Here is a 21993-nt window from a genome sequence, read left to right as displayed (position 1 = left end):
CAGGAAGGATGGGTCTCGCCCTAGAGCTTTCAGTCTCCTAGCTCCCCTGAAGAAAAGCCTAGGGGTTGGATGGGACGAGAAGGGGTGCGATCACAACTTGCTGGTGAATTTCTGGTCGTGTGGAGAGGGGCCTTACAAGGAGACCGACCGACCGACCACGGATGGCTGTTGATCAAAAGCTCCTGACGCGCTGTTTACTCCCTCCCATACAGAGTCAGGGGATCCCAACAGCAAAGCCACACTCACAGCACTCGGCCACGCACCTCAATGACCAACTCGTACTCACAGGCGGTCAGTCGCTCGCAAGATCATAGATCAAAACACACAGTTAGTCAAATCCATCTTTCATTTCATGCGTGCATAAGGCGACGTGTATCCGCCATAAGGGCATATCATCCAAAAGGGGTATGTAAAAACGGAGCGCGCTCTCCAAAAAAAAAGTTATAAACACGAAAAAAAGAAGAGAACACACAAGACAGCAGCAGAAGGAAGGTGTAGGTGTAGGTATAAAACAGGAACACACACACACACACAGACACACACAGGCACGAGAACTCCAGGCTCCCTTTTCCCAACCGCCGTCTCTCACACACACGCACGCACGCCGGCACCGCCCTGCGTAAGACTTTTGGCCCCCTCGGCTCGACAACTCCCAACAGCGACAGACTGGGTATCGAAACCCCATCTTGATGGCCAGCCGTCATAAGTAGGAGGAGCACGAGGCAAGACCCCCCAAGTCGCGCCAACCAACAAAAAAACCAGTCTTTGAATCGGCACACAACACAAGCAAGAGGAGCCAAAGCTCATGCCGCCCAACAAGCCACGCTCACCAAAACCCGCCTGGATCCAAGCAGTCCAGATGAACGGCCCCACAGAACAGCGTTTAATCAATCACACATAACAATGAAAAAAAAGAAAAGAGAAAAAAGCCATTGGTCTAAAATCTAGAATGAGTAATCCAAAGGCTGCCATCCCGAGAGTTCGTCCGCTAGGGAACCCCCATCAAACACGGGGAGTCTTCTTGCGCACATGAGAATAATCAAGCAAGGACCGACCCATCCGCCTGCCCCGTAAGAGTATGTGAACAAGGCGCACGTTATCTCGTTTTCCCACCCAAAAAACAGGAGGCTCCTGGCGCTTATATGCCGTCTCCCAAAAATTTTGCTTCCATAAATAACCCCAGACAAGGTAGATAGATAGTCATCCCGACCCGGAAGCGTAACAACATCGTGGTATCTCAGAAATATGTGAAATGTAAGCAAATGTATGATGGTTGGTGAGCTCGTCCCCCCGGCTGCTCGCGGGGGCTCCAACCGCTAATCAGCATCACGGCCAGGCAAGGCAGGACGTGTCGCGCACGTGCGGGGCGATATTAGATGTCGTGAAGTTTGGTGGGGATTGGTTGCCCATCCGATGATTCCGCCCCATCAGTCCTTCTCCTCGGCGATGCTCGTCATGCTCATGCTGTGCCCGTGCACGCCGGAGCCCCCCTCGAGGAGGGGCTGGCTGGGAGGTGGCATCATCACTTTCATCGGCGTCGCACTGCCCCCGGCCGAGCTGCTGTTGGCGCTCCCAGAATTCGTGTTGGGGGCCGTGGTGTTCGGCACGCTTGCAGTGCTGGGCGACCGGGTCGTCTTGCTGCTGTTGCCGACGCTGTCGACAGTGCCCGCCTTGTGAGACTGGGTGCCGGCCATGCCACTCAAGGCGGTGGAGATCTCGCGATGCAGAGGTGAGGATTGGTTCGGTGAGCTGGACTTTTTCGAGTGCGAGTCACCATTGCCGCCGCGAGACGAGTTGCGGGGCGAGACTCTGCCGGTCTACGTGAGAGGTCAAGTCAGTAAAACGTCACGTGCTCAGTCGAGTACAGATAAGGGAACCCGGCTTGGGCGCACAGGCGGGGGTCAGTTCTCACCTGCTTAGCGTATCGCAGACCACAGCTGTTGCACAAGTCTCGCTGCCCACTCGGCCCTCGGCGCCACTCTGGGGTGTTACGAGTGTGGCAATTCGCGCAGTCCCGAACCACGTTTCCCACGCCCTTCCTGCGCTTTCTCTTCTTCTTGTTGCTCAGCAGCTGGCCCAGCTCCTCGGCCAACAGCCTGTTGACCTTTTCCATCTGGCGAAGCTCGTATTGCCACGATGAGCATCGAGTCGTCTTGAGCTCGTCGAAAATGTTGTCATCGCTGGCGAGGGCGGCATCCTGGTTACCAAGAACCAAGCCTCCGCCTGAGGCCTGAGAAACAATACCCTGCTCTGCGCCAGACACTGAGCGTACCCTGTTGGGCGAGGCAAGGGAGCCGTGCGATGGCTGGTGGGCGTCTTCGGGAGGCCCAGCGCTTATCATGGATGGGGCGGACTTGCCTGCGGTCGATGCTGGGGCCAGAGCCCTACTTGATGCTTTTAGAAGCTTTGTCTGGGCCAGGAGGAAAGTCGGCTTTTGCCCCTCGGCTGCGTCTCCGGGATACAGGATAGTCTGGGCTTGTAGTATTTGGCCCCTCTTGTTTTGGATCTCATGTTTGCACTTGACGATTTTTCCCTTCCGGGCCTTCTCTATTGACCGGCCAAATTCAGGCCGTGTCTCCTTGCGCATCTGATCCTGGATGCTGGTTCCCACGAGGTCGTTTGGTTGCAAATCCAGTAATGATCGGCAATTCGAAGACACAAACAAGTACATTCCGGACGTTGAAAGTTTTGACCAGAGCTCACCGTCGCCAATGCCGCCGTTGTTCTCGATGTTGCTCCTGCTTAACGCAAAGACGGGCCGTTTTCGGCCCACGAGGATAATGCATTTCTTGCCCTTTCCTTGCTCCACAAACAGCGACCCGTGGCTCTCAAACCAGGTGTAGCCGCTCTCTTTCCTCCGGATCCGAAAGACGATGTTGACGTGGTTGCCGACGGCCGTGTCTTTGAGCTCCCTGGTGACGGGGACAATGTCGGAGGGGTGACAGATGGAGGACAGCTGGTTGCCGATGAGCTCCTTGGTGTCGTACTCCAGGACCCTCTTACATGAGGGTGACAGGTACATGAACAGTCCTTTGAGCGACAAGACGTGGACGACGTCGTCTGCGTTCTCCAGGAGCATCTTGTCCCAAGACTGCTTGTGCCAGTCGCCCAGGTTGGTGCCTCCTGGTTTCAATTGCTGTAGCAGGGTGGAAACATCGTCGGCAGAAAGTGTTTGCCCAGCATCCGGCTCGACCCGATCACCCTCGGGTGGGTTCCAGATGTACTGGCCGATATCGCTGTGTTTGTAGTTGACCTGGACCTTACCCAGTTCCTGGCCCGCAATGGCGTCGGGGCACTCGACCAAGTCAATCTGGAACCCGATGAAGTATCGAATCTCTTTCGTGTCCCAGGGGATAGGAATCATTGTGAGCAGGTTGAGGAAGGGCTTGCCGCCTTTCCTGTAGTTGATCAAGCTCTGCTGGACCTCCTTGCCCTCCTGGATCTTCTGCTTGAGGTTGAGGACGGCCTCATTCGCGACGAATTCTCTCTTGGTGCCGGCCTCGACCTTGCCATCAGGAGCCTGGAGGAAGCGGCAGTTCTGGCCCATGATGTCATGACGGCTGTATCCGGTCAGGTTCTGGAAGTTGTCTGATATGTAGATGATGGGGCAGTCGTTCATGGTGACGTCGCAGACGACGAAGGCACAGGACAGGTCCACGGCGCCGAGCTGAATCTCCGGGTTGGGCCTCGTGGCGATGTAATACAAAGCCCGCACCAGGTCGAAGCCACTCTTGGAGTAGATATTTTTTGATTCTTGCTTGACCTCAGCACCCGGTGTGGCGGCTCCCGATTCGGCCGGGGCCGGCATGGGAGTTTCGGGGACGAGACTGCCCCGGGCGGTACTAACACCCGGGGAAACCGGGGACTGGTTGAAGGAATTTGCGTTGGACACCTCTCGCGACAGGGGCGGGGCCATATTGTAGGCCGCCATGGGCCCGCCGCCCGCCTGAGCAGCCTGGGGGGTGCCTGAGCCGTTGCTCCCGTAATGGTGGTTTCCAACCATCATGTCGTCGTCGCCATCGTCGGCCAGGTTTGAGCCAGTCGCATTGGCGGCGGCGACGCCGATGGAGCTGTCCGGGTTCATGTCCATGGCAAAGTCGGGCGATACGGGCTCCATACCGGTGTTTGCATACTGGGGGCTCATGTTTGGGTTGCTGTACAGGCCCATGCCGCTGGGGTCTGCCTGCATCTGGCTCATACTGAGGTTGGAGAAGCTCATCATGTTGTTCATGACATCGGGCGACATGGCCGAGAACTCAAAGTTGCCGGTGTGAGGGGGGATGGTCAGGGGCGAGGTCATGTTGCCAATGTTGGCATAGGAAGGCATGCCGTCTGCCAGGGACGAGGGCGGCGGTGCGGTGGTGAGTGGGCTGTCGAACTGGAAGCCCCTGTAGTGGTCGTTGCTGCTCCCAAACTCGAGGTTCATGGACATCCTCCGGTCGGGCTCGTCATGGGGGGGCTGGTTCGGGGAGAAGGGGTGCGGGACGCTCCGCCTCCTCCGAGTGGCGGTGTTCTGGTTGATGATCTCGTCGAGCGAGTCACCGCCCATCATGGCCGTGTCGGGGGACATTGTGGGCATCATGGGATGCTGCATGGTGGGGGAGCCGCGGGGGGGATGGCCGGCGGGGTTGACGCTGGGCGGCATCATCATGTTGGCGGGGCGGCCCTGGTGCTGGCGGCGCTGCTGTGCAGCAGCGGCCTGGGCCAGCTGGTTCTGGTAGAAGTCGTTCATGTTGGGGACGGCATCGGGGTGAGCTCCAGACGAGGAGGGAGCCGCGGGAGGGCGAGATGGTCAGGCAGTTTTCGGTGGGTCTCGAGCCGAGCCTGGATCGCAGATTCGAGTCGGGGATCGGGAAGGGAGAGTGGGTCTTATTCTCGCGGGCAAGAATGGATGCGTCGAGGTTGTGGAGGCATGGGCTTCGGCTGGCTGGGCCACGGCACGGGCATGAGAGCCCTTCCTCTTGGTGGTGTCAAGTGTCGGCTCTTGGCACCGTCAGGGGAGTCACAAGAGAGTCGGTCAGTCAGTCAGTCAGTCAGTCGACGGGGCGGAGGGCCGGACGGGACGGGCTGCGAGGCGATGCGATATGCGGATGTCGTGTGGTGTGGGTGGGCGGCGACGGCGGCGGCGGCGGCTCAAGGAGAGGATGGATGTTGGTTGTTGGGCCGAAGCAGTTCGGGCTTTGGGCCGTGCTGTGATGACGAAAGCGACTCTGGAAGGATCGGTTGCCGGCGTGGGCTGTCAGTGGCGAGGAGGGCCCGACAAGAGGTGGCACACAGGGGAGACGGGGTTCGAGTCGAGGTGGTGATATCGTGGTACGGCCAGGTGAGGCGTGCAGTCGGTGCAGTCGGTGCAGTCGGTCAGAGAGGCGGGCGGTGCGATGTGAAAGGTCGAATGGGATCCAAGGCATGCGGTGCGGTTCGAAAGTGGGACTTTGACTTTGGCCCGTGGTCAAGACTCACCAAGAACTGCAAGAGCAGGAGATACCTGGGCCGTCGGCGCACGGGTACCCGCGACTGGTGGAGAGATTTGCGCCAATCTGGGTGGGTGCGGCGGCTGCTGGCCATGTACCTGGGTACATCCCGTGCATCCCGTGCATCTCGGTGTATCATGTACTTTTGCCCGGCCAGGAAACGGAGCATGACGTGTACGGATTGGGACAAGCGTCGAAGGTATACGGAACCTTCTGCTGCACTACTGCCGTGCCGTCGAGAATGTTCATCTCCTTTCCCCTCCTGCCCAGCAGCCCAGCAGCCCAGAGGCCTTCTCCCCGCGGCGCCTCTCGTCTGCAGCCGAACCAACAGGCCAAGCTACAGTAGCTTGTATTACGGAGCATGTATGTGCCCTGCCAGGCCTGCCTGAGTCCTGCATCCTTCGAGACACACACATGCTCACATCCTCACTATTGCACTCCCACAAGCCGCGGAAAAGCAACCACGCTCAATCAAATCATTCATCAGCAGTCACTCGTCAATCTACGGCAGGCGGCAGGTCCCGACCGTGTGTCACGCCCTTTGCAGCTCTGTCTTGATGCTGCTCATGCTCATGCAACCGTGTTTCGTGGCCATCCCTGCCTGCCCGCCTGGCTGCCTGGTCGACCAACCCGCCGAGACGGACTGCCTGACTGCGAGATCCCCTCACTGCCGCCGTTGCACATGCAGGCCTACTGCAATGTGCGAGAATCCCGTCCTGCCCGTCCAAAACCCCATCAACCCCATCTTTCTCGCCCTTGAGCTACTCTGCCAGCGCCAGATGACCCCACCAGCCGCCGATCCCATTGGCCTCGACGAGACATGGTCAAGCTTCTTGGTCTCTTCGGATGGTCAACAAACACGTCGTGTGCATTCGGCCCAAAAAGCATATTCGCTGTCGCCAGAAAACTAGCCTGTCATGCCCGAACCTTCTATCGAGCATCCCAGCCTCTGAGGGCGCCAGAGACCGGTTGACCGGTATATCTAATGCATCAGGCCCAGGTCGAGGCCATAGTAAAGCTGCCTCGACGGCTCGGGCTATGACTCTCCGCCCGTCTGCGCGGGCTGGCGGGCTGTCGCTATGCCTTTCAGCATAGACACACAACACAGGATGCAACGTGATGAGGGAGGTGCATCAAGCAGACCGCCTAGGACGCCTCGCCACCGTCACTTCAGACTTCAGCCTAGGTTCAACCCGAGAATGATGCCTTGCAGACGGCCGGCTACAGCTGCCAACAGCTCGACTTCGACTGCTACTGCTACTGTAGTGTGTGCGTGCGGAACAGGTCGAAGCGCGCCGCGGGCGTGACACGGTGGAGGCGTCAAGCTCGGCCAGCAAGCACGGCCCGGCTGTGCGAGCCGGTGGGGGGGGCTTGCATCCGCTTCCAGGCCCCCGCAGAACCACCACTGCCGGGCTCTGGAGTCTCGACGCGTCCCTCACTGGTCTGCGTCGTATTCGCCCACCAGGCAGAGCTCGAAACCAGCGAGTTAGTTTCACCACTGGTCGCTCAGCTGAGAAATGCTCCCCCGCCATCCCGGTCCACAGATGCCGCCCCCCCCCCGGCTGATACGGCGCCCAAGTTATTATTGGGAGGCTCAAACCCGCAAGCCGTCTTATCTCCCTCAGCCGAGGCTGCCAGCCACCCGAGGCTTTGTAATTGCCCCGTTACTCGTCCTTGGCGCCACTGAAGCTTACTTCATCCCAACTGTTGTTCTCCAGCAGATATGCCAGGTGAAGCCAGAGCCAAGACCGTCCTCGCTCCTCTCGGTGTCTACCCATTAACTGTGCGCCCGCGACGACACTTGACCGGCATGACACCCATCGACTCCAGCATGACCTTCTGCGAAAGACTAGCTTGAAACCTGCACCTTGGGCAATGGTTCTCGCTCTTGTTCGGCTTGGTTGCGGCTCACGGGTTACGGCGATGTGACTCTGACGCTGAGAGTCCAACGCTGGCCCGCGAGCTAAAGGGCACTTGGGCGGGCTCTAAGAGTTCGCTTTTACCCAGCAACTGAACTGCGCCAGCCTTGCCAGAACATCCTCGCCGGACGGGCAGTGCCAGTGCATACATGGCTTGCGGCTCAACCTGCAAGCCAGCTCGGTCTTGTCCGGGCATGATTTGGAGGTTAAGTGTGCTGGTTGTCCGCCCTGGGAGCTGTGGGCGAATCAACTTACAGGCCGGGCTGCCGCCTCATAGCCACTAATAAGGCCAAACTATGTCACCGCTGTATTTTACCTCTCTGCTAACCAGGGCTCCTTTCTCGACAAGATGATTAGGAAGGCTGCATGTAGGGTACTGTCATGTAAGTCCTGCAAACCATATTTCCTCCATATGTGGTTTCGCTTCTATTCCGTATACGTCCGAGGACATACATGGCGCCTTCATACGGTGGTAAGCACTCAAGATTTCCTCCATATATAAGTGATATTTGCTATACTATAAGACATGTAAGTTCTCTCTTATAACTACTCCGTCTCTTTTCCTTCCGTGGTATATATACTCTCTAGATCTGGTCTCGTTGGCGGCCGGTACACACATACGGCAAACGGCATTGGTACCTCGTACATAGAGGACAGCATCTTATATATTCAACCATATTTCCAGGTAGACTCGTTTTCATACTTTCTTTTATCGGCGGAAACATGGCCTCCATGAGCAACCTTTCAGCCTCAGATATGGCTTTATGTCCATTACTATCAGCAGGGGCTACTACCCCTAGTCCTCCTTCTCAGTTCGCCCTCTTAGACATGTTTTTCCTTAACTTCTCTATCTTCTCTAACACTATTAAGAGATACTTCAAGGTTTTAATGAGTAACCTTATTAGCTTCCTATCAATATAAGAGTGTGGTATATGGCCTCATAGCTGATGGGTTATTAAATTCTTTAACCTAGAGTGTGGTATAATTGATGAACTTCATGGTGGCTTGGAGTGAGTATGTAGAAAAAGGTCAACCTATAAGAAGACAGCTGACATGCAGGTAACCATCGTATGAGTGTCAGACCTGATGTGCAGTGGTCGCTCAGCGGGCCTATCAGAAGTCAATCGGAGTTCCGAGAGAAAGAAATGATCACAAAGACGCCAAGAACTCTACAAGTGCCAAGGTGGGTGGGTCCTGTGGAAGAGCATATGTGACAACGAACTCGTATTGGATTTGTATGGTGGTGGACACTTTGAGAAGGTCGCCCAGGGGCCTGTAGATGGCAGCCAGCTGCGCACCCACTTGCACCCCTTGGTTCCTGCCATGGGTACGTACAGCAGAAAACGAATGTGAACGGCGATCCAGCATTCTACAGTATCTTCAACAATGAACAAAAATTATCCGGCTTTTCAGGGGAAATCCCAGGTAGCCACGGCAGCTCACAATTCCCATTTCCTGGTACCGACTATAACCAAGTGCAAAAGTAGCTCGAAACAAACTACCACTTTCTTGAAAATATTCGAACACATCCATGGATTGTTGTAAGCCTGGCTGTGCTTCTACGTAAAGTTGCATTTGGAAACAGCCTGTTGACATCGTCCACGCAGCTCTGCGAACATTTGCATGTGTGGCACGACACTACATGCAAGGTCCTTCCGGGCTGAGACGGCAAAATATGCCTCAGAACGCAGCGGGATGACAGATTGATTGCCCCGTCCACGACAAATCAGCCAATATTATGCATCCGTTCATGAATGCACTGCGCTGTGGGGGCGTAAGCTTCGGCAACCTGTCTGGGCCGATGGACAACTTGAAGGGCTGAGAACAGCTTCCATGTGCAGCTTGTGGATAATCGGCACAGGAAGATGACCTTCTCCTCCCGGCGTTGTCCGTTGCGTCTGGCCACGATAAATTTGCACCGCCCTCCTGAATTTACACATATATGCCAGGCTGCACCCTGTATCGGCCCGCTTTGTCCACCCAAGAGTTCAAGAGGTCCGAAGTCAACCTATGAACATTTTATCAAGCAGTGGCACTTAGTCTGATACAGCCTTCTCTCTAGAATTCCCCCACACCAACTACAGCTTAAAATATTGCATGGGGATTTCCCTACCTCTAGTTCATAAAGTCCAGCAAAAACGGAGACGATAAAGTAATGCAAGATTTTACGTCCATGGATCCTGATGGGCCCGCAATGGCGCCTCCTGATGGGCAAGCAACCGATTTTGACAAAGGAGGCTCTCACGCGATGGGTGAGGCAGCACTTATCATCTGCTCCACCTTGGCAACGCTCTCAGTAATTTTCCGGGTATGGTCACGACTCATCATGAAGCCGCGATTGTTCGGTATTGAAGAGGGGTTGCTGGTTTGTGCACTAGTAAGCAAGAACTTTGCTTTCCCCTACGGGACGGAAATCCAGGGTGATCCAGCTGACATGCCATCGTACATGGCGTATTTTCCGGTTTTGTTTACAACTGCTACGAGCTTACCATATTCCCTGGCTTCTTCGTCCATCAATGGAATATGAGGCTAAGAGACATGAACGATTTCACACGGGTGAGTGGCATCCAGGATCTAATCTCATAAACCCTACTATACGTACAGTATCCGTCCGCCCCCTTCTGCGGGAATAAGCACATTTTCTGACTCGAACACTGCCCCTCAGCGAGTTCACATCAACATGATTTTATACAGCGTTACGATTATGCTTCTCAAAGTAGCCATCCTGGTCGACTGGGATCACCTCTTTAATCCTCTGAAGAAACGCAACATTATGTTCTGGGCCATCCCCATACTGCTGGCCGCGAATGTGATCTGCTATATGATTGCAATATTCTTCCAGGCGTTCCGCTGTACGCCAGAGCGAAAGATCTGGGATGTCTTTTACCGAGGCGGCCACTGTTTCATTAATAGTATAAATTCGATGAACATTGTCACATCGGTAGTCAATGTCGTCTCGGATTTTGCTATTCTATGTCTTCCCCAATGGGTCATCTGGAGACTGAAAATGACTAGGGCAGCCAAGGCTGGGGTCTCCGTGCTATTTTTAATAGGAATCCTGTGAGTGAACGTCTCCTGCTCCAGATCTGAGACGACTTCCGTCCATGATTCGAAAGACAGAGTGGTGCCAACTACCTCTAGGTAGTTACGTTCGAACTGGAATTGACAAATGGTACAGGGCCGTCGTCTGTGCATTTTGCCGCATGGCTTGGCTCACAAAGTTTATGGCGGACACAAGAGAGGTGACATACCTTGCCCCTATCGCCGGCGCCTTTAGCCTTGGTGAGACCACTGCCGCATTCCTGATCATTGGCGTGCCCTCCGTTCCTAAGGTATTCAACAAACTATCCTCCCAGTGCTTGTCCATACGGTCCATGTGGGCCAAAATCGGGCTCTCGAGCTGGTCCGGGAGGAGGCAGACTCGTGGGCGCGTGGACGACGCCAGCAGAAGCGGTGGAAGGACACCGAACCAGCCCATCTGGCGTAGCCCGGTACATCACCAGGCTCTTGGCGCATGGGAAGTTGGCGACAGCGACACGTTTGACCTGTTGTACGCGTCGGCCGCACGCCTTGAGGCGGATCGGTATCCGGCTCATGCTGTGGACGTCCCACAAAGTTCTATCAAAAGGCAGATGAGCATAGATGTTGTTAACGAACGGATCGGGTAGCTGATGGTGGTCTTCGGGTACATTGGATTTGTTCACGAGGGTCGTCCGAAGGTCTGACGGATTCTGACATAGTTTAGGTTTGTAGTACCTAAGTAGCCAAGAAGCCGATGTCCGAGAGAGTTCGTGCACCAAAAACTAAGCAAACTTTCACGTCGTTTCTTCTCATGTCGAATTAAAATTATGAATGTAATAACCGCGGCTGGACGAGAGATCAACACGTTAATGTTTGAACGTGAATCAGCCCCGGCATTCTTCTAGGCGCGTGCCGTGGCCGGGGAGTCACCAGCGACAGGTGAGAAGAAAAACAAGCTCAGCATCATCTTGGCCCAGGGCACTGACCGGCACTAGCTCGGCCCTATTAGTGGGAGGAGACCGGACTCGACGTGAGAATTAGATGGGCCTGGCGAGTCTTCAGGCTCGATGCCGCTTGGAAGTGTGATCGCCGTAATTGTGGATAATCTTTCCCAAAATGGGACTTTATACCGTACCGGCACGCTCGTCCCGAACCTCGATAGTGCGATACCAGGTAATGCAATATTATTCTTTCAGGCACACTACCACCTCCTCTCATGCCCCATCTTACACATGCTTTTGATTCCTTTGCTCTTAATCTCCACATAAGCCGAGTCAAGTAAAAATCCTTTTCCGAGCAGCACATGCAGTATTATCACATGCCACAAGGCTCAAGTCCAGATGTCGGTGGCTACAGTTGCGTGGACGTGGAACTCGGAAAGTCTCGCATGGACATGCGCAAGCAGCAGACAGGAGGCTGAGGGGTCTATGGTCCTTGGCCTAATCATCAAGTGAATGCAGCTCTAGGATAGGACGTCGGATTATGTAAAACATTCGAAGGCTGGCCTACACTAATATTACTGTTGTTAGCTTACTGGTTGTTTATTCAATTAATAATGCGTGTCCGCGATTGCGGCTTGGATCAAGTCGGAACAAGTAAACATGCTTAACTACCTAGGTATATTATGCCATCTTGCTACGGGACAGGTAGTTAGCCATGCTAGGCTTTATTCCTTACAAAAGCCAAGCGGTCATATTCTCCACCACCAAGTTCACCATAGTAAGGTTTTAATTTACATCACCCCTCCTTTTATATACTATTTACTTTAGCTACATTTTTTCTTTATACTTTATAAATGCTTATTTCTTCCCTAATTTAGAACTTATATATAAAGTCTCTAATAGCTTTACATATATTCTTATAATTTTAGATGTAGATGCAGACTGCTAAGGAGTAGTAACCCTTGAGCCGGTAGGGTCCCTCCCTACTGGCTTAGCAAAGAAGTTTGCAAATCGACCTCTGTAGATCTTAGGACTTGGGTGACTCTGTTCACGGCCGAAGGTGTGGCACCTGGGCGCAATCCAATCACTTGAGCGCAGGCAGACAAGAAGACTTGGTCTCATCAATCAAGTCTGTGTGCCTTTGGATGTCGATTTGCTCACCATGGGACCGCTTGAAGTTGAACGAGGCAGGGCAGGGTGGGGGGCGGCAGGGGTCGGACCCCTGCAGCGATCCTTATCGATAACGCCTTATCGATAACGCAGCCACCTACACCCCTGCCACAAGGCCAAGCGCGCAACCTCATGCCTTCGATAGACCTGCTCATAACCTCCACACCATTTGGCCTCAACTTCGAGACATGATGCTGTTCAGCCCAATTGACGTCATACAAGATTTGGCTGCTTATTCCCCAACCGGACCTTGATCAGAGCAGTGCTTGAGCAACAAGAGCGCCGTACGACTGAGCACACACGCAAGGTCTTATCCCCGTGTATATCAGGTGAAATACACGATCTTTCTTTTGAGCGCCTGGAGATGACTTGGTGACTCTCATGCATGACAGGCATTAAAATGAATTATTTTATACATCTTGAACAGATACGCTTGTTTCCATACCACTCCCCATCACTGCTGACCGTTCCTGACTGGGCTCGACCGGGCCGTGTACAGGATATTCAGATCATCACATCTCGCCGCGGCGTCTCCTTCCGCCATGCCCCGCTGAAGCCCTTGGTCTCTGGCTCTAAATCAACCATAGCCGACATCGTGCCAGGTGTACTTTGAGGAGTTTCTGAGTCTGTCCCGCAATGTTGTTGATGGCCTCCTCCTCTTGTCCGTGTGACACCTTCGCCTTCTTGTTTGGCCCCTCGGTGTCTTCGTCATCTTCGGCCTTGCGCTTCGCAACTCCGGCGGTGGCAGACTCCTTGGCAAGAGGCTCGTTCTGCGGGGCCTCAATATCCGGCTGCTCAAGAGGCGGGGTGGCCGCTCTGGTGCTGTTCGCCGCCGGTGCGCAGCGGCCTCGCCTCCTGGGAGGGGGGATCGGGGGCAGGGACTGTTGAGGGTGGCTGGCGGAATCGGCAGCGGCCGTCGCAGTAGCTTTCGCGGCCTCGCGGGCGGCCCGTTTCGTCGCCCGTCTCTTCGCAGCCTTGCTCTTCCCCATGGGCGCGGGGGTCTTTGGCGGTGCTTTTGGTGGCGCGCTTGTCTCGGCCTCGGAGGCTTTGTCGGGAAGGGGGGGGGTTCCAAGCCATAATCTCCCGGATCTCACGGTCCATGTCTGACTTGATTGTTCTGTTCCAGTCCTCTCCGTCGAAGCCCCAGCACTTTCTCATCGAGTCGTAAGCTAGTCTGTCAGCCTCCAACAGCTGTGGGACTTTGTTGCGTGGGCACCAGTGCAGTTCTGCGGTGAGCTTGATTCCGTGGCCGTGAAGCATCTGTATCTCTTCTTTGATCATCTTGATCAACTTCGGCGGGACCGTTCGCATAGTCCTCTCTTTGACCACCGCGTTGTTGGCGACGTGGCGAATCATGCTGACGCAATCACTGGTGATCTTGACGGTGACTATGCCGTTGTGTTCCTTCAATACCAGAAGGTCGCGAGCGATGATCTTGTTGGCTTCATGGAAGGCCTCCAAAATTCCAACGCCCTCCATAGCCATCGACCCTGTAGCGGAGGGATATGGCCAAGCTTGCTGGGAAAAGTGCCAGTATGGCAGCTTGGCAGTGTCACCAGAACGCCATCCAAAAGGTAGCCAATGGGTCCTAGATACCAGAGCGACGCCGCCTCTGCCCATCCCGAAGCTGCCATCGCAGAAGAGGCAGATCCGAACCTCGTTGGTGCACGAGATGACAAAAGCTGCAGTTTCTGCGTCATCGATTGCTTGGGTGTCCGGTTGTATGATCGCCTTGCCCACCTCCAAGCCGTCAAGGAGGATCGGTAGTTGCTCCATCTTGTCGAACTGACTTTGCTTTCGGTGTCGCGTTGAGTTGATCTGCGCAAAAGCGGGTGCGCGCAGGCGGCGCATGGGTTGTTGACATTCAAGTGCGCTTCGATTGTCCTACAGACGGCGCCGACGCAGCGATTGGTGAGATGGTCGACGTTGGATGGTTTTAGGTTAAACTCACCTTCAATGCTTGTGGGAATTGCCCAAGAGGTGGTGGGGTGGCGTTGTGCAGATTGGACATTTCGAGAGGCTGCAACGACATGGCTCGAAACCCATTGAACTACCACTGGGGAAGGGCGTGTATTCTGCACATGAACAAACACCGTTTTGCGCCAAATGTGCCATGTCACAGGGATTGCCAGGCATCGCTAGCTGATTCACAACTCGCAGTCCGCCCTAGCAGTGGGCAGCTAAGTACACATTGTGAAGTAGTGACTTCGTCTTTCCAAGGTCAAACGAAGAGGCAGAAACTTGGGAAAAGGCACACATGTGATGGCAACACCATTGCGGGTATTGTTAAAACGTGGGATGAAAATGTCAATCAAGAATGGCAGTGGTGGACAGACTGACCTGGTGCGACCATGTGAATGCAGGTGGAGAGCAGCAGGTGGCTTCACAAGTCGAGCATCGGCGCCGAAGGGTGTCGAGTTGGTCCTCATGAGACCGTTTGATGACATACATGCAAGTGCTTGAAATGTGTCTGAATGAGCTGTGATGACTGCAATGTACCCGTTGATAATGAGCTGATGTGCGGGCGCATGTGCGTGTAGGTGTGGGCAGCAGTAGCTCGAGGGGACTGGTGGGGCGAGGGCGCGCTCAAGAGTTGTCACATACAGTTTCTCTGCTGCCTCGGCCATTGGAAACCCTTCCCAGGTGGAAGACTGCGTGGTGCTGGTCGGGGAGGTTGGGTGGATAGGTACTTCGGCCAGCTCGCTGTCCGCGCAGCTGGTTGACAGCTGGCCACTTGGAATCGAGCCACACCGGACAGGAACTGCCTACATAATGGCGAGCTACAAAGGCTTTACCATCGAGTTAACGGCCCGCCTGGTATAGTTAAACAGTTCAAGGTTCCAAAGACCGTCTTGCCGCTAGTCGGGATGCGTGTAAAGCTGTGCAGGCAACCTTCTAGAACGGCTGGGCGTAGGGCCGAGTTCGAGTTCAAGCCAGGACCTTTTTGTCTTTTTTCCTATCTGTTTACCAGTAGTTTTCAGCCATCCTATTTGTGTGCCTTGTCTTTGGGAAGGTGGAAAACTTCAAGCGTGGTCGTTTATAAGGTTTTATAAATGGCACAGGAGGGGGGCAATGTACTGGGGCTTTGCAGACGATTGAGTTTGGGAAGCTTCACTGGCATGCCTCCCAACGGCTTCTTGGGCAGGCCAGTGCAATTTGATCGGAGTTGCCTTGGTGTGCCACTGGATGAAGGCGCCACGTACATTTTACATGTATGGGGATTAAAAACGAAACCACTTGCCTTGATGTGTTCACTCCAGCATCTGTCTACGAACGGCCTGGTATGCTCGAGATGATCACAGAAATGTAGTGTTTGGAGGACACCCAGTTCAGGAGTTCTTTCTCCACCGTAAGAGTCTGTTAGAGTTACCACATTTAAAAAGGTTCATCATGAGAGCAAAGGGCTAAATGAAAACGTGGATGCAGTCCTGAGCTGTGACCAGTTGGTGTTTGCAGGTGCTGCAAGCCCGCGCGATGCGGTTGATGAGACCCCTGCTGCCCACCACACCAACCCAGATAACAAGCATGAGCTTTCTTGAAGGGGACTCTTGAGTTTTAACTACATTATTTAAAGCGTGAGGGTGTTTACATTGACGACAGGACCTAGCATCAATATCACGACGTTCGTTCACATCAACAGTAGCTGGTGGTTTATGGTATAGTTCCTTTTCAAGCCCCTATTTGAGATGAAAGGATTTTATAGTTTCGACTTACTGCCATGCGAGGCCGTTCGAGGACTGCTCTTTGTGTTGTGAAAAATTCTATGTAGGTGGTGTCAGCCAGTAGGTTCGAATCGAAATGGGACTCACGTGCAATGTCTGGTAGAAAATCGGGGGGAAGGACAACTATATAACATTGTCTTAAATGGTTACGTGACCATCATTAAACACATGGTGGAGGCATCATATTGAGCCCTACAACCCAGAATTCCTGCTTCTTATATGAGACAACTCAAGCAACTAAGCCATTCCTGCCATTCTTTAGAGGAAAGAAGAGATACCGAGGGTTATGTGCCCCCAACTGATAGCAGGAGGTCTGCTCACGTAACCTTCTTATGTAAGGCTCCTGCCGACCAACGACTCACAAATCGCTTCCTGTGCCGCACTCCAGTTCTGAGCCGGCAAAAGTTTCTTCGCATAGGCATCAAATCCACCCACGCCGCCTGTGACTAAAAATAGGGTTCTCAAAACCTGACATCACATTCTCACGCAGCCTTTCAGTAGGCAAGCACCTCGTTGAGTTTGTCGATTGATCGGACACAGGTTAGCAATCGGCTGGCATTTCCAGTCACATGCCTGCCCATATTTACCTACGTCTAGTCGCGCAACCCTCCCTAATAACCACAAGAATGGCACGAGGAAGTCAAGATGGACTCGAGTGGGAAAACACTTTGTTCAATCTCATACCACGTTGGACACGAGAACCTTCAGTTGAGGCCATTCAAGGCGTTTGTCGCCAACAGCTGAACGTCCCGGCCGGAGGTCCCTGCACCGCCTCCTTCTATGCAGCCGGTGCATTCAATAAGCTCTATCTGATCGCCTGTGCCGAAGAACCCTTCCTGATGAGAGTAACGCTGCCGGTGAGTCCTCACTATAAGACACGTGGCGAGGTAGCTACCCTGCGTTGGGTGCGTGAGCACACCAACATTCCAGTTCCCAAAGTCATTGCATTTGAAGACAACAACGACAACATCATTGGGTTTGAGTGGATTTTGATGGAACTCATGCCCGGGACTACGGCTTATCGACGGTGGCGAACAATGTCTCTGGAGCAAAAGTCAGCGATTGCGAAGAGTGTGGCGGAATTTCAGGTACAATTATCTTGCTACGGCGCACCCAGTTCTCCCTTTAGGAGTATTGGTACGCTCAACCTGTTACGTGAGCCACCAAGGATCGAGGCAGAAACAAGAGCCACACCAGGGATGATGATATCGCACGAATTCTTCATGGGCGATCGCATCAAATATGACATCCCACGAGGCCCTTTCAACTCCAGCCATGACTGGCTGAACTCAGAAATACGCTTGATTATACTGGAGCAGACAGCAGCTCTTGAGAACGCTGAAGATGAAGATGATCGGGAAGACGCCGAGGAGACCCTGGACGCAGCTCGAAAGCTTCGTTCCGTCCTTCCCAAAGTATTTCCCGAGGATCAGGAAGAAGTCGCGACAGCACTTTACCACGAAGACTTGAGTCTACATAATATCCTTGTCGACAAAGAGGGCAAAATCACGGCTATTGTGGACTGGGAATGTGTTTCAGCAATGCCTATATGGCTGACTACCAAGATGCCCAAGTTTCTGGTCGGGGAGAACCGGGAAGAGGAGCCAATCCGGGATATGTATGCGGATGAGATACCTGGAGACCCGCAAAACGACAGTGGCCCCGATAACCTAGACAACGAGGGCAAAGATGACCTGTACTGGATTCATCTAATGGATTACGAAACAACGCAGCTGCGAGCAGTGTACGAGAGGAGGTTAAGGGAGCTCTGGCCGGCTTGGCCTCTACGAGACAGTCAGATCAAGGTCGACTTCTTCGATGCGGTCTTGGAATGTAATGCTGGGATCTTTTTGGGGAGAGTGGGAAGATGGGCCGACAGTATAGAACGAGGGGACTTGGTCAAATGGGCCGACGTTGAATGAAAAGTCGCGCTGCGGAACATTAGAGCCCGACTGCCAGAAACCCTCTGCCACACTCATGTCTGTCGACTTTGGCGAGGCGTTCACAATCGACAGCCGCAGGCCTCGTGGCCGCAAATCATCGTTGGAACCGCCAGAGATCTGTTTCAAATACTACTAGTAACCCTCAGCCGGTAGCGACGCATGGGAATCAGTCTTCTTAATTTTCGAGATATCCTGTTACTGGCCCCTGTTAACAAATTATCGGGCTAGTTTCCGGGGTTCTCATACATCACACACATACTTTTACCTGGTTTCGCTTCTAATTTGCATACGCGAAGACACACATAGACACAGACTGTTGACAATTCAAATTGTCGCTTAGACGACCAATATTACGAGAGCCCCCATTGCCTGTCTCTGAAATTTTCAGATCGGTGAGCTCATGCTGGTGTCTAGGCGACGTTGGATGCACAGTGTGAAAACCCTTGGGAAGGCATAATAACATGCTTTATCCCACCACCTGGGCACCTCCTACTCCCCATCGACCACACTGTTTGAAAGGAATGCTCAAGGGCCAAGAGTGAGACGAAAAAAATAAAATGAGTGTGTAGATTAGTGGCCATCTAATCTAGTTTTAGTACTATTGATGTGATACAAATGGGAGAAATGTCGTATAATGAAGGAATAAAGTTGAAACGACATGTTTTCAGTTATTCCTTGCGCTGAATGTCCAAAACATGAATCTGAGAGACAGCCAAACCATAAAAGGTACCCCCTTCATACCTAGGTACTTGGATCAGGCAAGGCAAAAGGCGCCAAGGGCGACCTCGAACTGGGTGTCGACCTGGTCGGCGAGGACACCAATGAGGTTTTCGTATGAGATATCGACTGTGTGAATATTGTAAGAATCGGTATTCTCACGCGATCGTTGAGAAAGGCAGTTTTTGATGACTCACAGACAGCTTCAACGGTCTCGAGCAGCAGTTCCACCTCGACAAGCAGAGACTCCAAGGATGCGCATACGACGCCACCAAAGCCACTGGTGTTGATGGCAGCAGACTGTGGAAATTGAATCAGTCCATATTAGCTCGACAGTGCACGCAATCAGATCTCGAAAATTGGAACAGCAGTAGTAATAAATACCTTTGCCTGGACACCTCCAACAGCCCGTGAGAGCGAGGTCGTGAACAGCGCCACATCCGGGTACACAGCGGCCGAGTCAGCAACATTCAGCAGCCCCGAGATCAAGACGGTCTGCGAGACAGAATTGACGGATATTCCGAGGCGGCTGAATGAAGTCAGGAAGGCGAGCGAGTTCTCGGAGGTGGTGCCGTCGAAGGCTGCGACGGCGTTGCTGAAGGCCGTCACCTCGCCGCTGGCCGTGGCGATGGCGGCCTCGACGCCCGCGACGTCAGCAATGCGGGTCTCGATGGTCGAGACTTGTTGGTCCGCGGCCTGGCGCCTGAGGATGGGCTTGCTGGCCAGGGAGGTGCCGAGGAGGGTGAAGATGGCGAGGGTGGGGAAGTACATTTTGGATTGATGGAGGTAAGTGGTTGGTGTAATTCTTTTTTAGCAGTGATGCGATTGAACGACTGGATTGATAAGACGATGAGGCCTGGACTGAAGGCACGACTTCATCCAAGACCCAGACAGGATCTTCGCCTGTCTTATAGGCATCTTTGCTCCTATCATCTTGCCGACTTGCAGGCTTTGTGTCCACAAAATATTATTGCCTCATCATGCCAGTGCTCTCTGAAGCTGAAGTCATCATATTTCTACAGTCCCAAGGCCAGCTCGAGAGAAACTATCGAAAGTGTAAAATGCCCAGGACTTGATTTCTTGAAATAGCCACCACTCAACCACCTGGACTCTGCAGGTTCAATACGATACGACATCTCGTCCGGCATGTTGAACGGCGGCAAAGGCCCACCGTGGGACTCACAAAATTCGGAATGTTGCGTTCTTGAGTCGAGGATTTCTCGGCCGGTGCAACGTGGGGTGTCCTCACAACGGTTGGCAGCAGCACGTGCAGGTGGGAGCAGTCTGCGGTGTGGAGTGGAGATGCGACTTCTAAGTTTGGTGCGCTTGGCCTTTGTCTGCATCACCTGTCTCGATCGGCCGAGCATCCTACACAGCCTCGGGCGTGTAGCTGACGTGACAAGCTTTCTAGCTTCCGATGCCGTTGTCCCCGTAGATCGCATCCCGGAACTTTACGCTACGGAGCCTCAACGGGATTAGTTTGCAACCTCGGAAGAAACATGCACTCGTTACCAACACACTAAGGATGGCTTGCTCCGTGGCTTTGAATGTGTTTACATCTAATCCCAAATGCGCATGTGATATTCCTGGCTAATTCTAGGCGATGGCCAAGTTGAGAAGCTGAGCTCCTAGCTGTCTCCCTTTCTTTGTACGGCAGCATCTGCCAAGTCGGTATGCGGACCGACCGGTGAAACAAGTGTGCTGTTGACTCTGGTGGGCATTTCCAAGTGGGCTGAGTGATACACCATGGCTGGGATCGACGTCAATCGAGGTCAGATATTCGAGGACATACGGTCCCCAAGAGGAGTCCGGGTACTTGGCGATGCTCAAATTGGGAGCACGCACGGCCTGTCAGCAATGTCTGGGACATGCTTGCTGTCATGGGAACAGGCCCGGCTGTTTGTTTCTCGTACTGCAAGCCGTCAGCTGGGTGAAGGGAGGGCTTTGTTTGCAAGTTGCCATCGTGTAGAGTCGTTTGAGGCCACTCATACTCTAGACGACGATAAGTGAATCTTTCCCTGCTTCCACATCAACCTTGAATCTTGATTAAGATCCACTTTTCAAGCACCTGGGCAGTCTTCCACCCCTTCCTTCCACAGCCCCCCCCCCCCCACCATCTTACCTTCCTCCCCAAACGCACAGAACATACCTACACAACGTTGCCAAAGTCAAGCATCTGCCAACCTTGGAACCTTTGGAAGTCAGCCAGCACCGACAAGATGCAACTCAAGACCGGGTTCTACTACATCTCCACCATCGCCACCAGCCCCTGGGGTGAGCGTTGGGTCCAGCGCGACACCGCCGAGAACAATTCGCTGCTCTCCAAGCCCGTCAACATCCAGGTCGACGAGGCAGGCGCAGCCCAGGTGAGTAATCTTCCAGTACTCCTACATTTACCCTACTGCACATGCAAAAACACTGCCTGAGGAAATCATACTGACGCAACTCTCGTTTGGCAAAGTGGTACGTCGAGCAGGTCGGCGACGAGCAGATCTTCCAGATCTATGCCGGCTCAATCGACGCCGACCCAGTCATCACCATCGACCAGGATGGCAAGCTCTTTGCCGACATCAGCGGCAACGGCCCCGCGCAGAGCTGGACGGTGAAAGCGTGTGAGCAGACCTGTGAGGAGGGGGTTTACATGTGAGTTGTTTGTTTGCTATGACATGTCGAACGGGAGTTCCAAACGCTGACTCCACCTTTTCTTCTTCCCAAGTGTGCAGGATGACAAGGGAAATGCCTGGCAGACTCCACAGTGCGATGAAAAAGACCCCCAGGTAAGTTCAATCATGTCCACAGGCATGTTTGCCACACACTGCCAGTGTACTTTTGATCAGAGTTCGCTAAGCAGCGTTTGCCGACTTCACATAGATCCTGATCGAATCTCTTGTCATTACCGCCATCTACCCTCCCCGGTACCCGACCTATGCGCAGTTCAAGTTTGCCAATGTCGACGATGTCGACTAGATGGGCAATGCGGCACCTGGGTTCGTGACCGCGGATGAGAGATCCTCCGTTTGAGAGCCAAATATGAGGCTTGCTCTCCAGTTTAGGGACCCGAGGTTCAATTCCTGGTTAATGACTTGACC

The 21993-nt window shown here is 53.6% G+C and overlaps 6 protein-coding genes across 6 annotated transcripts; 3 read left to right on the top strand and 3 right to left on the bottom strand.

Annotated features, from left to right (window-relative positions):
* Positions 1 to 328: 328 nt before the first annotated feature.
* KVR01_012023 (uncharacterized protein) lies at positions 329 to 5409 on the bottom strand. Its single transcript, XM_044793966.1, has 2 exons — positions 1913 to 5409; positions 329 to 1817 (listed from the first exon to the last, which is right to left on the bottom strand). Exons 1-2 carry the CDS (start codon positions 4730 to 4732, stop codon positions 1428 to 1430), a joined length of 3210 nt encoding a protein of 1069 aa, XP_044639104.1. The 5' UTR covers positions 4733 to 5409; the 3' UTR covers positions 329 to 1427.
* Positions 5410 to 9385: 3976 nt separating this feature from the next.
* On the top strand, positions 9386 to 11203 carry KVR01_012056 (uncharacterized protein). The gene is made up of 3 exons (XM_044786263.1): positions 9386 to 9946; positions 10056 to 10450; positions 10569 to 11203. The coding sequence occupies exons 1-3, from the start codon at positions 9914 to 9916 to the stop codon at positions 11056 to 11058; spliced, it is 918 nt and encodes a 305-aa protein (XP_044639137.1). The 5' UTR covers positions 9386 to 9913; the 3' UTR covers positions 11059 to 11203.
* A 1493-nt stretch (positions 11204 to 12696) lies between these two features.
* On the bottom strand, positions 12697 to 14522 carry KVR01_012122 (uncharacterized protein). Its single transcript, XM_044784645.1, has 2 exons — positions 13617 to 14522; positions 12697 to 13567 (listed from the first exon to the last, which is right to left on the bottom strand). The coding sequence occupies exons 1-2, from the start codon at positions 14371 to 14373 to the stop codon at positions 13095 to 13097; spliced, it is 1230 nt and encodes a 409-aa protein (XP_044639203.1). The 5' UTR covers positions 14374 to 14522; the 3' UTR covers positions 12697 to 13094.
* A 2141-nt stretch (positions 14523 to 16663) lies between these two features.
* Positions 16664 to 18793, top strand: KVR01_011848 (uncharacterized protein). The gene is made up of 2 exons (XM_044793098.1): positions 16664 to 16784; positions 16842 to 18793. The coding sequence occupies exon 2, from the start codon at positions 16871 to 16873 to the stop codon at positions 18164 to 18166; it is 1296 nt and encodes a 431-aa protein (XP_044638929.1). The 5' UTR covers positions 16664 to 16784; positions 16842 to 16870; the 3' UTR covers positions 18167 to 18793.
* Positions 18794 to 18941: 148 nt separating this feature from the next.
* KVR01_011918 (uncharacterized protein) lies at positions 18942 to 19675 on the bottom strand (the record flags this gene model as incomplete). The annotated part of the gene is made up of 3 exons (XM_044786497.1): positions 18942 to 19033; positions 19102 to 19204; positions 19289 to 19675. The coding sequence occupies 3 exons, from the start codon at positions 19673 to 19675 to the stop codon at positions 18942 to 18944; spliced, it is 582 nt and encodes a 193-aa protein (XP_044638999.1).
* Positions 19676 to 21123: 1448 nt separating this feature from the next.
* On the top strand, positions 21124 to 21871 carry KVR01_011821 (uncharacterized protein; the record flags this gene model as incomplete). Its single annotated transcript, XM_044787076.1, has 4 exons — positions 21124 to 21270; positions 21366 to 21547; positions 21621 to 21681; positions 21776 to 21871. 4 exons carry the CDS (start codon positions 21124 to 21126, stop codon positions 21869 to 21871), a joined length of 486 nt encoding a protein of 161 aa, XP_044638902.1.
* Positions 21872 to 21993: the final 122 nt, after the last annotated feature.

The sequence above is a fragment of the Diaporthe batatas genome (assembly GCF_019321695.1).
Source record: "Diaporthe batatas strain CRI 302-4 chromosome Unknown Contig00017, whole genome shotgun sequence".
Classification (NCBI taxonomy): Eukaryota; Fungi; Ascomycota; class Sordariomycetes; order Diaporthales; family Diaporthaceae; genus Diaporthe; species Diaporthe batatas.
Note: the sequence above shows the minus strand (reverse complement) of the source record. Positions and strands in the feature narration are given on the sequence as shown.